This window comes from Choloepus didactylus, chromosome 15, assembly GCF_015220235.1.
Source record: "Choloepus didactylus isolate mChoDid1 chromosome 15, mChoDid1.pri, whole genome shotgun sequence".
NCBI classification, from domain to species: Eukaryota; Metazoa; Chordata; class Mammalia; order Pilosa; family Megalonychidae; genus Choloepus; species Choloepus didactylus.
This window is the reverse complement of record NC_051321.1, coordinates 71,438,509-71,455,305: the sequence shown is the minus strand read 5'-3', so window position 1 is coordinate 71,455,305 and position 16,797 is coordinate 71,438,509. Positions and strand designations below refer to the sequence as shown.

Genomic DNA, 16,797 nt, shown 5'->3' with positions numbered 1-16,797 from the left:
TGGTCAAATTGAGAGATGAGAAACTCTTCATCTACACAGGATGGGGCAGCCGATTGGAATATTTATTACAAACTGGAACCATAGGACTTGGTGAGCAACTGGTTGGAGAGGTAAAGGAAAGGAACAGCCTGGTATATTCAAGGTTCCTGGACTTGGCGACTGGAAAGACGGTGACATCACCCACTGACACAGAAAGAACAGCTTAAAGGAAAGTAAATTGGATGTGGGACCCACTGGATGTGGTTCTGGAAGAACCTGCAGGTAGAAACGTGCTAAGCAGGAGCATGGGTCTGCCTATGGCTCTGAAGGGAGGTAAATAATCGAACGTCATTTGGGTACAGAGGGGTGGATGCAGAGATCCTCAGAGTGGTTCCCAAGGAGGAATATCCTGGGGAGCTTGAGAAAAAGCTCTCCACTGGGTCTGGAAAGGTGGGAACCCCCACTTTTAACCAGCAGTCCAAGGAACTTTGTTGATCAAGGTCTGGGATCCATTTTTTTGGGAAACACCAGAGAAGAGGATGAAGGATGGAGGCTGGAAAGCAGGCAGCACCACGAGGTGTGGAGGGCCACCCAGATCATTAGTGGAATTTCCTCAATGTCCAAAGCAGAGTCTTGGGAACAAGGGAATAGCTCATTTTCCTCTTCCAGGGAGCTGGTGGAGGGTTTGTGAAGAGTTATGTAATCAGGGCTTGTCCCTCATCCCCTCTGCAAAGTATTCATCTGGGGAAAAAGGGCTCTCAGGCAGATGCTAAGGTATTTAGGCTGGGGGTTGGGAGCATGCCTAGGGATCTTTTTTTTTTTTTTTTAATTCAGTTTTATTGAAATATATTCACATACCATACAATCATCCATGGTATACAATCAACTGTTCACAGTACGATCATACAGTTATGCATTCATCACCACAATCTATTTCTGAACATTTTCCTTACATCAGAAAGAATCAGAATAAGAATAAAAAATAAAAGTAAAAAAAGAACACCCAAACCACCCCCCCATCCCACCTTATTTCTCATTTAGTTTTTATCCCCATTTTTCTACTCATCCATCCATACACTAGATAAAGGGAGTGTGATCCACAAGGTTTTCACAATCACACTGTCACCCTTGTAATCTACATTATTATATAATCATCTTCAGGAGTCCAGACTACTGGGGTGGAGGTTTGATAGTTTCAGGTATTTACTTCTAGCTATTCCAATACACTAAAACCAAAGAGGTGTTATCTATATAGTGCATAAGAATGTCCACCAGAGTGACCCCTCGACTCCATTTGAAATCTCTCAGCCACTGAAACTATTTCGTCTCATTTTGCATCCCGCTTTTGGTCAAGAAGATATTCTCAATCCCACGATGCTAGGTCCAGATTCATCCCCGGGAGTCATATCCTGCATTGCCAGGGAGATTTATACCCGTGGAAGTCGGGTCCCATGTAGGGGGGAGATGCCCAGGGATCTTAAAAAGTGGAATGTTGGGGGAGACGGAAGAAGATGGTGGCACAGAGAGGAGTGGAAGCTAGTTTGTCCCCCTGGAACAACTAATAAACAACCAGGAACAACTAGTAAATAATCTGGAATAACTGCGGGGGGACAAACGTGTCTGTCCACTCATCATACACCAACCTGAACTGGGAGGATGCCCGAGATGGCAGCATAAAATCTGTAAGTAAAAACTGCAGATCCAAGCCAGGAGTCCCCTCCCCCCACAGCCTCATGCAGACTGCAAAGCCTCATGGTACTAGAGAGCAGTGCTCTCCCAGCAAGCGAATATAGCTCAGCTGAGCTCCAACTGGGATTTTAATTAACGAACATGGACTGCTCAATACAAGCTACAAATCCCCAACAAGCAGACAGAGGCTTTTGGTGACAACTGACCTTGGAGAGCCGGAGGGTGGCCGTGGACTGGCCCTGAAGGGGATTTCTGTCCCTTTTTCAGCTCAGTGGAGAAAGCCTCAGCCATTTTCAGTTCCCAGTGCTCTGACCCAGAGAAGGGTGGAGATAGTACAGGCAGAGAGACTATTCAAATGTAAATGACCTCTCCCTAAGGGGTGTATTCTCCCTAGAGGAAGAAGGTGGTACCAAGCTCTACTACCCGCCTTCCATTCAGAACCAGACCCAGAGCCTGGGAGAAAACAGCCACAGGGCACACTTCCTTACACCAGTCTGGAGCTACAGGCTGACAGGCGCCAGCTGCTGGGTAGAAAAGCACAGGAACTTGAGGCCTCATAGGGTGTACCAATCTTCTAAGACACACCCTCAGGAAGACATGATACTATTGCTTCCTTCTGAGACCTGAGCCCATTCTGGTCTGGGAAAACCTGATTGGGGTAACCAAGGAATTCAAATGCCTACACAACAGAAAACTACAACCTACACTAAGAAAAATGAAGTTATGGCCCAAAGGAACAAACTTACACTTCAACTGAGATATAGGAATTTAAACAACTAACACTAAATCAATTCAAAAAGTTTAGGGAAGATATGGCAAAAGAGATGAAGCGTACAATGAAAACACTGGGCATACATAAGGCAGAAATCAAAAGTTCGAAAAAACAGCTGGCAGAATCTATGGAAATGAAAGCCACAACACAAGGCATGAAAGACACAATGGAGACATACCACAGTAGATCTCAAGAGGCAGAAGAAAATACTCAGGAACTGGAGAACAAGGCACCTGAAAGCCTACACACAAAAGAACAGACAGAGAAAAGAACAGAAAAATATGAGCAACGTCCCTGGAACTTCAGGACAAAACGAAATGCAGGCATGTACGTGTCATTGGTGTCCCAGAAGGGGAAGAGAAGGGAAAAGGGGCAGAAGCAATAACAGAGGAAATAATCAATGAAAATTTCCCATCTCTTATGAAAGACATAAAATTAAGGATCCAAGAAGTGCAGTGTACCTCAAACAGAATAGATCTGAATAGGCCTACGCCAAGACACTCAATAATCAGATTATTGAACGTCAAAGATAAAGAGAGAATCCTGAAAGTAGCAAGAGAAAAGCGATCCGTCACATACAAAGGACGCTTGATAAGACTATGTGCAGATTTCTCAATAGAAACCATGGACACAAGAAGGAAGTGGGGTGATACATTTAAGATACTGAAAGAGAAAAACCACCAAGAATCCTATATCTGGCAAAACTGTCCTTCAAATAGGAGGAAGAGCTTAAAATATTCTGTGACAAACAGACAATGACAGAGTTTGTGAACAAGATACTTGCTCTACAGGAAACACTAAAGGAAACACTACAGACAGAAAGGAAAAGACAGGAGTGAGAGGTTTGGAAAACAATTTTGGGAGATAGTAGCACAGCAATAGGCTATCTGATGGGTTAGAGTGCCCTTTGAAAAGAAATCAATGGATACTGGATTTGCTCCTGTTAATGAAGTTTTAAAGGCTGTACCAATCTTCTAATATGAAATGTGAAAAAGGATGAAAAGCAGCAGAGGAAGAAGCATCTAGTAAAAACAGGAAGATTATTAAAGTTTGGACTAGAATTTCTTCTTAGTAATATCAAAGAGATGATCACGTTGTATTTTTTCCTGCTGACCTATGGTAGCATACCAATGATGTGAAGTGGCATTTTTAGATTTTTATTTCTACAAGGAAGTATACTCCATTTCTACAACTATAATATTGAATAAAGTGATTTTTTTAACAACCCCCCTTAACAGTTTTTGGAGATGGCATTTCTGATTTTCAGAAATTAATGTAAAATCAAGAAGCAAGATCCTGTAACCTGAGAATTCTGGACAGTTTATCAGCTTTACCTATGGTGCTTTGCCTTTAAACAGAGTGTGCAATAGTACATTATTTCAGATATGTATGTAAGATTGTTTTCTGAATAATAAGATGTATGAAAGAAGCAGAAATAATTTTTCTAATTAAAAAAAAAAAAAAACAACAAAAAGTGGAATGTCAGAGACAAGTGCTGCCCCAGGAGACTGCACTCCTGGAGAACGCTCTTGCTTGCCATTCATCAAGGGTGGGGGTTTGAAGCAAGTTTCTTGGGAGGTATCTAGAGAGCTGGAAGCAGGGTGGGCCTGGCCAGGAGGGAGGGAAGGAGGCAAGGGCCCTGACTTGGGAAATTGGGTCGTGCAAGAAGGAAGCTGCTGTCTCAGCCCAGAACCTAGGGTTAGAACCCAAAGCTAGGTCAGAGGTTCACTGGAAAGGAGAAGGGCTAGAGAGAATTAGGTAAAAACAGGATGTAACAATGTTCTTCAAATGCAAACTGCATGAGGTCAACAAACATATGATAAAGTGTCCAATCTCAGAGCCAAAGCAAACGAATGAAAACGAGGTGCCATATTTTTTTTTGCCTATGAAATTAGCAAAGAATAAAAATCAGAATGCAAATTGGAGCAAGCTTAAGAAAGTATTTAGAATATTCATACTCATTGACTGAATAATTCTACTAAAAATGACTCCTACGGACATAGATGAGATGTGCCCAGAGAAATATACTGAAGTTGTTCATTTACAACGTTGCTTATGACAGTGAGACAGAGAGAGAGAGAGAGAGAGAGGGAAACAACAGAAATGTCCAAAAATACGAGGAGCTTGGTAAGGTAAAATTGGGATTTACCTGTATTGTGGAATAGTACGCAGCTATTAAAATCATGTTGAAGGCTACTTGTAGACATAGGAAGATGTTTACAATATATCACTATGTCAAAGTTTTTACACCCTATATACAGTACTGTACCCCCCATCTCTGTATAAAATATACAAATCTATGCAGAGAGAAACAACTGGAAGATCTTATATCAAAACAATTAATAGTCTTTATTTCCAGAGGGTAGAAATACAGGTGATTTTTTTTTGCAGGGTGTGTGTGTGTGATATGTTATAATGTTTTCTGCAATGAGCATGTGTTATTTTTGTAATTACATGACATATCAATTAAAAAATGAACACACTGGTTACACTCTAGGATTTTTCTTAACCCACAACAAAGGCCTCTGCAGCCTCTAGATTCTAGAAGCAAATCCTCGATCTGTATTTCTCCTGAAGTCATTTCTTTTACAAGAGGTACAAAGTGGGCCCAGGAGAGGGGCAGAGAGCCTTTTTTTCTGTGCCATCATCTCAAAACACCCCTGTATTGCTTAGTCTCTTTCTCATACAACATATCTGAGAAGGTGGCCCTGAAATTGAAAAAATCAAAAACAACACCCAGTTCCAGATACTCCCTGAGACCCCTCCACTCTCAGCAGTAACTGCTGAGCTGTCAGGCTGGGGCAGCTGGGGATGGCCCTGGGGTGCAGCTCCCTCCTGACTCCATCACAGCTTGTCTGCTAAGAGTGACTCTGTTTACCCACGGATTCCTACTCTGCCTTGGATACTCTCCCGATCCCTCAGCTGGACTGAAAATCCCAAGCCAGGGGAAACATCCCGAGTGGTGTGTGAGGACACCGCCTGCCCTTCCTGGCCCAGGTAGCCAGAGAGCCCTGAAAACTGCGGTGGGCCACAGACGCCATCAGGCCTGGTAGCCCTCATGAGTCCCTTTCCCTCCCTCAGACCCACAAAGCCAGCCCTGCAGGGTGAGCTTGGAGGGGTCATGCATGTGGTCCTGCTGCGTAGCTACCCTAAACCTTGAACTCCAAAGCAGCACAGTGCAAATGGTTATTTATTCAAACTCCCTTTTGACTATGTTGAAACCCACTTGATGAACCCAGAGAGAATAGTCTTTATGGTGGGTAGAAACTTCCTGTCAGGGACAGTTAATTTTAATTTTTCCACTGAGTTCAACCTCCAAGTGAGCCTGATTGCTCTGCAGCAAGATGGATTGTATTAGTGGAGGCTTTAATTGAGCACAGATCTACATCCCCAAAGCATAATGTTTGCTGTATACATACTTTGGGACAAGAAGAAAAATGAAAACCAGACCCTTCTGAGGAAAAACTGAAAGCAGAATGTGTTCCAAAGTCAGGATGGCAGCACCAAGCGCCAGCCCAGGGGGTCAGAGAGGGGGGCTTGGAGGCAGCCCCCACCCCAGGCCTCAGTTCAACGTGTTCAAATGTTCAAATGTTTCTAAACACTAGATGCCCATGTTCAGGCTTCTCTTTCTGAACGCTGGGCTCCACTGCAGCAAACAAAAAACTCCAGGAAACCAGTGACAGAGTGGGGACTCTTGGCTGAGGGGCCACAGCATGTGTTTCTGGTCCAGGGCTCCTCTGGGCCTTGGATATAGTTCCATGTCGGCGTCTGGCACTGTCACCTCTGTCCACGCCCTTCCACCGTGGCCCTGAGACAAGCCCTCCACTGGAGCACAGTGCCACTTGGTCCTTTGTCCTCTTACTATGATGCCTCCACACCCTCCCACCTCTTCCCTAAGCTGTAGAGCCGCTCTTGGTGCTGCTGAGGTAGATGTCTTCTTAAAGACCACTCTGGGTCACCCCTCCCCAGACACTATCAAAAGCTCTCCTTGATTCCTAAACACAGATCTCGGCACCCACACCCTTCCATGATCAAATCCTACACTCCCTCTCCAAAGCTTTCCTTAGTCTCCTCTCACATCCCATGCTCTGGCCGAATTAGTCCCCTTCCCTTGCCCTGTTCCCAATCCATAGGCAAGTCCTGCTGGTTCCTCTTTCAGAATAGATCTTGAATCCTTTTACTTTTCTTCTAGGCCTCTCCATTCTTTTTTTTTTTTTTCTTTTATGCAATTTTATTGAGATATATTCACATTCCAGATAATCATCCAAAGTGTACAATCAGTGGTTCATAGTGTCATCATATAGTCGTGCATTCATCACTACAATTTTTGAACATTTCATTACTCCAAAAAAAAAAAAAAGAATAAAAAGAAAAAGAAAAAGAACACCCAAAACATCCCATATCCCTTATCCCTCCCTATTACTTCTTTTTTGTCCTTATTTTCTTACTCACCTGTCCATACACTGGATAAAGGGAGTATCAGCTGCAAGGTTTTGACACTTACACAGTCACACCATAAAAGCTATAGAGTTACACAATCGTCTTCAAGAATCAAGTCTACTGGATTCCCATTCAACATTTTCGGGTATTTCCTTCCAGCTATTCTAACACACTACAAACTAAAAAGAGATGTCTATATAATGCATAAGAATAACCTCCAGAATGACCTCTCGACTCCTGTTGAAATCTCTCAGCCACTGAAACTTGATTTTGTCTCTGGACCTTCTTAAGTGATACCACCCTCATCCAAGCCACCTTCATCTCCTGGCTGTACAACAGCGAACACCTCTAGCAGATCTCCTTGCCTTAATTACCATCTCTCTCCAACATCTCCACCAGGAAACCAGCCCGATCTCTAAAGAAGAAAACACTCACCTCCTGCTTTTTAAAATTCCTGCTTAAAACAACATTCCATCATACTCAAGAAAACTCCAAACTCTTTCCTGTGGTCCTCTGTGACCCAGCCACTGTCTACCTTTCCGATTCCTCACAAACCACCATCCCCACTGCTTATGACAGCCACACTGGTCTCCTTTCTGTTCTTTGCACTTGCTTTCTCTCTGCCTGGATGAAACACTTTTCCCCCAGCTCTTCCCCTGCCAAGTTCCTTCTCAATCCCTCAAGTCTTAGCTTAAATGCCACCACTCTCTCTAAAGCAGCCCACAGTCATTCTGTACCTCATTACACAGTTTGAAGTCTTTCGCCGCACTTACTGCCATCGGAAATGATCTTGTTTATTCATTTGCCCCTTCCCCAGGGACCCTGGCTAACTTCACATCTTCATCATCTGCACCCAAGACAGTACCTGGCACACGAGAGATTCTAAATCATTTGGGGGATAAACGATTGATTATAGGAAATAGTGAATATTTTCTGAAAGGTCTTCATTATCACCAGCCTCCAAATAGTAAGTGGTGCCACTTCCTCTCCTTTGGCGTGTCTTTGCCTCCCTCTTCACCCCCATCAAGGGTTGGCAGCAGGCTAGAGGCTCACAGGCCCCCAGAAATCCCTCCTGCTACCTCTGACAGCCTCTGTCTGGGCTGCCCAAGCCAGGCTGCCTTTTAGTCTCTTCATGTCCCAAGACTGCCTACCTCAACATCACTTTACTCTTTGTTCCTGGATATTCTTAACCTCTAGAGATAAGGCTGTGAATCAGTACATAATGTCACTGTGGGCTTCAAGAACTGTCCCTAAAACCAAGGCTTCCAAACAAGAGACCGCTCAAACAGCCCTCTCCTCATGACAAGACCTCACCCCAGCGGACAAAGGACTCACTTATCGAGCAACTGTTGTGCATTGTTTCCCTCATCCCACAAACATTAATATCAAGAACTTTCCCAATCCCCCCCATAATTCCCACACTGAAAGACCTGCCTTAAACCATTCATTGGGTGGATGGCTTAAGAGCGAATGGATTTGTTTTTCTTAATCCTTTGCTTTATTTTGTTTGAAATGTTGCGGGGGTATTTTCTTGTTTGTTTTTTAATTTTTCGATCAAGTTTTTTTTAAAAAAAGAGCAAACGGAGGAATGAACACGCCACCAACCCCAGCCTCCTCCATCCTTCTCCCGTCTCAATGCGGCTGGACCAGAAACACGAAATGGCGCCGTCCGGGCAGGGCTTTGGAACGAGAGAAGCCTTTTGTTTGCCACGACTAGTAGTTATTGTGGAAGCCAGAAACGACGGGAGACACCCGTGGGCAGCCCACCGGCTCCCCCCTAGCTCCCGGCCTCGTCCGACCCGCTTCTCTCCCTTGTGCCCAGGGCAACGGCGCTGGACCGCTACCAGCTGCAGAAGGCGGGCTTCACGCACGTGCTGAACGCGGCCCACGGCCGCTGGAACGTGGACACCGGGCCCGACTACTACCGCGACATGGCCATAGAGTACCACGGCGTGGAGGCCGATGACCTGCCCACCTTCGACCTCAGCGTCTTCTTCCACACCGCGGCCGCCTTCATCCACGCAGCGCTCCGCGACGACCGCAGTAAGAGAGCCGAGCCCCGCCCGCGGCCCAACCCAAGGCCCCGCCCCCAGCCCCGGCCCCGCCCCCGGCCCAACCCAAGGCCCCGCCCCGTTGCGGCCCGACCCCGCTTTCCACGTAGCCCCGCCCCCGGCCCAGACCGGAAGCGCCTCACCCTAAGACTGTGTTCCTCCTAAAGCGGTCCCTGGAGGGTTGTTGGTGACTGAGGAGGTAATCTCTGAGCCCTTGAAGGATGTGCACGTTTGAGGACCCGCCACCCCCACAGGGGCTCGATGAGGTTCAGGCCTTCACTGCGGCTCTGGGGAAAATGAATCGGGAGGGTGAAGGGGATACGTATTTGGCCTGCATCTCTCCTCCCCAGGGATCTAATCCTTCAGACAGCGGAGGCGGTCTAGGTGTCCTTAAAGCTGGAACTGTGGTCTTAACACTCACTGTGCCTGGGCCCAACCTTACCAGTAGCCTAGGGCTTCAATGCCAGGAAACTCTTAGGGAGCCCACTCGAGTGGGAATCCATGAAGAGACCTTAAGTTCTCCTGCCAACCATCCAAGCCCAAACCCCCACCTTCACCAGCCCCCTCCTTGTCACCCTCGGTCCTTAGTGAGGCCTCTCCCCTCCCCCAGACAGCTAGCAACCTGGGCTTTATAAATGGCAAAGTATTTTTGAGAATCTGGGCTCTGCACCCCAATGTCCACATTTACTAACCTTAATTTTCCATCCTTTAAATCACAGTCCTAGTCCTTGCCCTCAAAATGCAGTTTTAGCTGCCCTAATCTAATACAAGGCTATTTTGAAGGAAAGGGAACAGCTTAAGTGTGCATAATGGGTTAGACAATATGCCAGTGTTTGCTGCAGGGTGTATTTTAGTGGCATTCCACAGAGGCCAGAGGGACTTGACTTCCTAATCAGTGTTCTGACTTCAGCCCCTTTCCAGGAATCACACCCCTTTGTGGGCCATCACATAACTCAGGGTTTCCAGTTACTGAAACCCTTTCTTGCCATAAGAGGGTGGGATTACCAGGCTCACTGACTGATGGACTGGCCAGTCACAGCCACGAACAGCTTGTCATTGTTTGGGATCAGAAAGCAATACCACAATGAGAAAATCCCATAGAGCTGAAGTGCTTGTGGAGGGGATGCCTCCTGTCTAAGTTGTCCCTTTATGAGTCTATTTAGGGACCATCTTTTGGGTTTCATTCTGGGTTTCCAAACAGGATCGATAAAGCAATGGGACTCTGTCACATCACCATGAGGTAAAATTTGCCTCAGAATTTGTTAATGGAAACTATATATGATGTGAAAAAACAAAACCACAACAACCCAATCCCTCAGTTTCTGTTTAACGTGTTCACTAACCTTTACAATACCTTAGACCTTCTCCTTAATGGAAGGAGTCTGCCAGGCTTTGAAAAAGACAGGGCTGGGTTCAAATTCATGCTGCACAACTTAACGATGTGATTTCTCTGATCCTTGGTTTCTCCATCTGGTGATGAAGATGTTTACCTTGAAGGTTTATAATGAGGATCAGCAGTAAACCACACAAAGCACTTAGCATAGACCCTGGTGCACAGCAGGTTCTCAGATGTGTTTGATAAAGAGAGGTCATATACCAGGAAGCATATAACCACACCAGCACTTGCACATAATAATAATAATAAATTTTCCAATCCCAAAAGAAAAAAAAATGGAAAAAAAACATTCCAACTTTGAACTAGTATGATACACACATGACAGCTTCTCTTAGTTTCCTGATATGCCATTTTCGGGTCTGCCCCTCACTGCCAAACTGGCAAAGAATGGGGCTCTGAGATCACAGAGCCCCGATGGGGAGGTGTCAGGCTGGCGGGGATTATGGCTGGTAGACCAGGTGGCCGCAGGCACCTAACAAAGAGAGGGAAGAGGGAAGAGACAAACACAGATCAGAGAACAAGCATGGATAGAATGGGCGGGTGGGGATATGGGGATCAGCCCGGCTGGCTGGGAATGGTTTGCAGGACATAATCCCCTTGCCAGGGGGCCTGCTGAACTCAGTTCTTTGCACCCTTTGCACTCACCTAACCTAAGATACCCTCAAGTCAAGGACTCAAACGTCACCCCTTCAGGACCTGGCAGAGAGCATAAATGAATGAAGCTGACTGCAGATGAGGGATTGGGGGTGTGAGGAGGCGACCCTTGTGGCTAAGCAGAGAGCCCCACACCCCTTTGACTCAGCCCCAGCCAGTTGTTGTCTTGGGAGAATCAGAGGGGATATGGGGATCTTCTGCCTTTTCAAGAGAAGTTTCGCCTCTGGATTTTTATGTAAAGTCACTCAATTTTTAACTGTTGGCAACAAATTAAAAAGGTCTTAAAGTGCTGCCCAGGCCAAACAAAAGAAATCTGATGGCCATTGTTTGTAATCTGTGCCCCGAGGGGTCAGAATAACAAAACAAGATGCTCATTCGCTCACAGGGCATCGTGGAAGGCCTGCCCTAGGGAAGGGAGGACACAGCCTACACAGCCTGGTTGGCACCATGGTGGCAGTTTCGGGCCAGCCCCATTCGTGTGTTTACTGTTACACTTGATGTAAGAAGTGTGGAGGGACAGTGTGGCCAAAAGGCCAGGCGCCGAGAGGCCTTCTCGTCCTTCACACGTTTCCTTGACTAGTTTTGGCCAAGTGCACACCATTTCCCACCTCACAGCCAGTCTTGATCCCTTTCTGTAAAAGTGTCCCTTGTGGTATTGTGGGGCTGCACTTGTGGTCCCTGTAATGAGCCCCATGGGGCCTCCTCCAACTCCTCCCCTGTCCAGGCAACCCCAGCACTCTTGAAAAGTCTTAGCGATAAGCTAAACCAGTGTCCTGGCCTGACAGCTGGGGACACAGAGGCCCTGAGAAGCCAAGTGAGGTGCCCAGGGTCACCGAGCCAAGCAGACGGCTCCGAGGCCATCCCCCTGCCCATGGGGGCGCCTTCTGCTCTCAGCCTCAAAGAAGGGCCCTTTGCCCTTGTTTTGAGTAGCTGGACATTTTGCTGTATAGGAGGTCACCAAATATCACGGAAAGCAAGTCTTTCCAACTGGTTACAGGATTTGAAACAACTGAACTTGTCATTCTTCATCAGACAAAGAAGTACTGACAACATACTGCCACGGGAAACCCATTTGGACTTCATTGACGACTCCTGGTGCAGCATCTGCAGGGGGGAATCAGTGTGGTTTTAATTTAATGAAATCTTTTAAGAAATGGCAGCGCAGATATTATTAAGCTCTGACGAGCAGATTTCAGTATCATCATTCCACTTCCTTCCTTCCTTCCTTTCTTTTTTCTTTCTTCCTTTCTTTCCAACAAACAAATAATCGGTCCATGATCTGCTTTTGAAGCCATCATAAAATATATTATAGATAAGGTAGGTATGAATAAATAAATGAAGTCTGCTTTCAAGCAGGAGGTTGCTTCTCTGGTGCTTCTAAGCGTTAACCAAACCAGATTTTCATGGAGCATTTTAAGCATCTCCTGCCTTACAGCAGCCCCCGCCCCCACCCCCTGCCCAGGCCGTTCATGTGACACTCCTTGCCCCCTTTTTCCTGAGGACTTCCACACACCCACAACTGTTTTGGGGGAAGTGTGAACTCTGCCTTTACACAGAGGTTCCAAGACAGCGAGTGGAGATGGGCAACGGCATCTCACAAGACCAAAGAGGGTTGCTTACGAGGGGCAGGGTAGGGGGCTTGGGAGATTAATAAACTTGGCCCTGTGTTGGATTTGCGTGACATAGACACTTACCTTCTTCCCTCAGTGCGCTGAGAACCTGCATTTGAAAAGCAGCAGAGGTTTTGAATTTGGATTTTCTTCATAAGATTGTGGGACTTCACCTTTTCGTAAAGGCCAAAGGGAAAATATTTAATCCAAACCAGCACTTTTCAAACAGAGATTGTGACCTATTAGGAGGTCATAAATCATTTTAGTAGGTGTGACCAGCATGTCTTAAAAAAAAAAGATTAGAAAAGAATAGAAAATAGCAGGCATTTCCTGCAGTAAATGTGCATATTGTGTAGATATGCACACTTGCAACATGGCACCCCATTTAAGAGCGTGGACTCCAGCATCAGAAGGCCTGGGTCTGTCACTTCCTAGCTGTGTGATGTGGGCAAGTCCCTTCTCTGCACTTCAGCTGTAAACTGCAGATAATGAAGTCATCTACCCCTTTGGGTTGTGGTGAGGATTGACTGTGATGAAGTACTTGGAAGAGGATGAGGACAGAGTGAAGCTGCGTGTTAGTCATCAATTTTATCATGTTGTGGACTGGGTGTCATACACAAAAACCTTGGAAAGCCACTCATCTGGAAGATGCCAACTCTGAGGCTAGCTGGTGTCGACCTCACGGAGAGCCTCCTAGTTTCTCTGGTGTTAGTGGTGCTAGCTGGGGGAAGGCTGAACACATCCTTCCTTGCCCAGCGTCTCTTTGCTAACTCTTGAGGGCAGTTCCCCACCCTCTAAGGCTCGGCCCTGATGCCTGGAGCTTAGCAGAACTGCAGAGGGTGCCCTGGGAGTCTGGGGACAGGCCCTGGGGAGGAAAGCGGTCAGAGCCAATCCCCCCACCTAAGGCCTCCAGAGAGCGACAGACACTTTTCCCCTGGGAGGCCTGCGGTTCACACGGCTGGCAGCATTGGGGCCGCTTTGGAAACTCAGCTCCTGGAGCTCCTGGCCTGAGTCCCTTCTCTCTCCCCTCCCCCTCGATCTCCCTCCTCCTCTTTCTCCTTAACAGACTGCAGGCCCCCCCAATGGCTTAATGAACTACAGCTTTTGTCTGTTTCAAGTATTCAGTCACGACAGAAAGAATTACCCTTTTTGCCAGGAGAGGAAGAAACGCTTTAGTTATCAACAGAGCTGGCAAGGGGCCCGGCAGCCTCTGGAAACGTCTGTAGGGATTAGAATGCCAGAGGCAGACGCTCATGCGGCCAGATGCAGCCTCACCCTAGGAGCACAGCCTCCCCCAAAGCTGCTCCAGCAACAGAGAAGCAGGGCTCCTGCTCCTTGCCTCCTTTCAGGCCAAGGTGCAAAAGGACAAGGAGGGCCTGGCGGCACACCTGCGAGCTCTCCAAGTGGAGGGGTGGGGCTTGAGGGCCACCCCATTAGCATGTGCAGATGCATGAATACAAATTATGACAAAATAAACATTTTGCTTCCTGGGAACAGGGTTTCCTTTGGCTGTTGTTCCAGTTTGCTAATGCTGCCTTATGCATAACACCCGAAATGGATTGGCTTTTATAAAGGAGGTTTATTAGGTTACAAATTTATAGTTCTAAGGCCATAAAAGTGTCCCACTAAGGCATCAACAGGAGGATACCTTCACCAAAGAATAGCCAATGGTGTCCGGAAAACCTCTGTTAGCTGGGAAGGCACATGGCTGGCATCTGTTCCAGGGTTCTGGTATCAAAATGGCTTTCTCCAAAATGTCTCTGGGCTTGTCTCTCTTAGCTTCTCCAGAGCAAACTCTGGGCTAGCATCCCCAAAGCAGACAGCTCCCAAGCATCTCTCCAAAAGTCTCTCTCAGCTGCAGCACTGAGCTCCTTTTGTCTGTGAGCTCTTACAGGACTCCAGTGATTTAGTTAAGACCCACGCTGAATAGATGGGGTAAAACCTCCATGGAGATAAGCTAATCAAAGGTATTACCTACAGTTGGGTGGGTCACATCACCATGGAAACACTCAATCAAAAGATCACACCCTAATCAGAAAGATTAATAAATCTGCCTCCACAAGATTGCATTAAAGAATATGGCTTTTTCTGGGGGACATAATATATACAAACTGGCACAGGTGGGATGAAGATGTGTAGGCTAGATAGGGGTGGTGCATGTTCTAAATGCCACTGAATCGTTCACTTTAAAATGGTTAATTTTATGTTGGGTGAATTGCACCTCAATTAAAATTACATTTTACAGCATTGTGAATGTAATTAAGGCACTGAATTATATATTTGAATGTGGTTGAAAGGGGAAATGTTAGATTGTATATCTGGCAATAGAATAAAACTTTAAAAAAAAATCTATGGAACCGCACAAACAAACAGTGAATGCTGAGTTAAATCATGGACTGTAGTTAATAAAACAATTATAAAAATGTGCTATCATCAACTGTAACAAATGTTTCACACCAGTGCAAGGTGTTGATAATAGGGTGGTATATGGGAATCCTGTATTTCATGCATGGTATTAAAAAAAATTTTTTTTTAAACTAACAGTGATACAGAGCACTTCTCTGTGCCAGGCATGGTGCATATGGAGAGAAAACCCTGGTTGCCTGGTGTTCAAGGCCTCTGGGATTTCCTCTCCTGCAGAGGCTGCTGACATCCTTCCCTGTCCTGGGCCTGGTCCCATGAGGAAGGTGAGGTGGTGGGGGTGAGAGGGACACAGGGGAGCTGCAGCCATTCAGAAGTGTTCTTTATCAAGCTGTGCTCAGATCCTGCTGATGTTCCGGAAACCCATCACTGTCCAGGAATGTCTTCTTGGTCATCCTCACAGGCCCCAGGCCCGAGATTCAGGAACAGGGACATCCCTGGGGTCCCACAGCTCAAGCTGTCCCAGCCAGCTCAACCCAAGCAGAGCAATCCCACAACTGCAGGGCAGGGCGGCCACTGGGATGTCAGTGGTGGCAGTGGTGGGGATGGCCAGAGAGCCTGAGCTCATTACATTCTGTGTCCCCAGCTCTAAACACAGTGGTCAGTGGCCTACACGCAGTAGGACTTCAATAACATGTTGCATCGAACTATATTTCTAGGGCTGCTACCAGCTTTCTGCGTGACACCTGGTGAGCCATTTCACCTTTCTCAGCCTGCTTCCCCACCTGTAAAGCAGGGACAATGATCATAAAACCTTGAAGGATTGTACCAAGGATGAAATGAGAGTGTGCTGATACACTCTGTGAGTTCTAGAATGTCACAAATGGAGGCCTAGAGAGGGAAGCTGTTCTGATGGCTTCTCAGCTGGGCTCAGCTCATGACATGGTAGTGGCCAAAGAGCTTTTTTCTGGTGGAGATTCTTCTAGACCTCTGGTTCTTGAACTTTTTGGTCTCAGAACCCCTTTACACTATCAAAAATTATTGAAGACTGTAAAGAGCTTTTGTTTATGTGGACTATTCCAATATTTACCCTTTTAGAAATTTAAACTGAGAAATTTTTTAAAATAGTCATTCACTTAAAAATAATGAAATAAAACCATTGCATATTAACATCATAACATTTTTACATAAAGATAATTGTGTTTTCAAAAATAAAATTGGGGAGAAGAGTGGCATGATTTTACATTTTTGCAAATCTCTTTAATGTTAGGCATAATATTCAGTTAGATTCTCACATCTGCTTCTGCATTCAGTCTGTTGGAATATGTTGTTGTGGTTGAAGTATATGAAGAAAATCTAGTCTGACTCAGATATATAGTTGGAAAGGGAGGAATATTTTAAGTCTTTTCAGTTAACTGTGGATACTCTTCTCTGATAGTACACTGAAATGCAACAATTGATACTATCTTTGAGGTTAGTTGTGATGTGGAATCTGAAACCACATCAATAAATTTCATATTGTTAAGTTAAAATCCATTGGCTGTCTTGCACTTTGATCTTTTACCCATGCTTGATTTTGTAATATCTTGCTTTGGTCTTCTGGAAAATTATGGCTCACTGAGTTATGCAGATCTTCCAGAGGTTGATACTTTTCATTATACTTTTCCAAAAAGTCACTTTTGTTAATATCACCACCTCTCTTAGAAAAATCTTAAAGTACTGGGAAACTGTCATGCTCACAGTGGTAGATACAAGCTTTCCAAAATTCCAATGTTTGCTTGAAAACTTGCATTTAACACTGACAACAAATGCTGACAGTTGTTTTCTTTGAACTGACAGGCTCAC

General features: G+C 45.8%; 1 protein-coding gene across 1 annotated transcript in view; it reads left to right on the top strand.

Moving 5' to 3' along the window:
- The window catches only part of DUSP29 (dual specificity phosphatase 29), a 31,010-nt gene that overhangs the window by 11,911 nt on the left and 2,302 nt on the right, over window positions 1-16,797 (top strand). Inside the window, exon 2 of the mRNA XM_037803903.1 lies at window positions 8,703-8,923. Within this exon, the coding sequence (XP_037659831.1) occupies window positions 8,703-8,923 (221 nt within the window). The remainder of the gene's footprint in view (window positions 1-8,702; window positions 8,924-16,797) is intronic.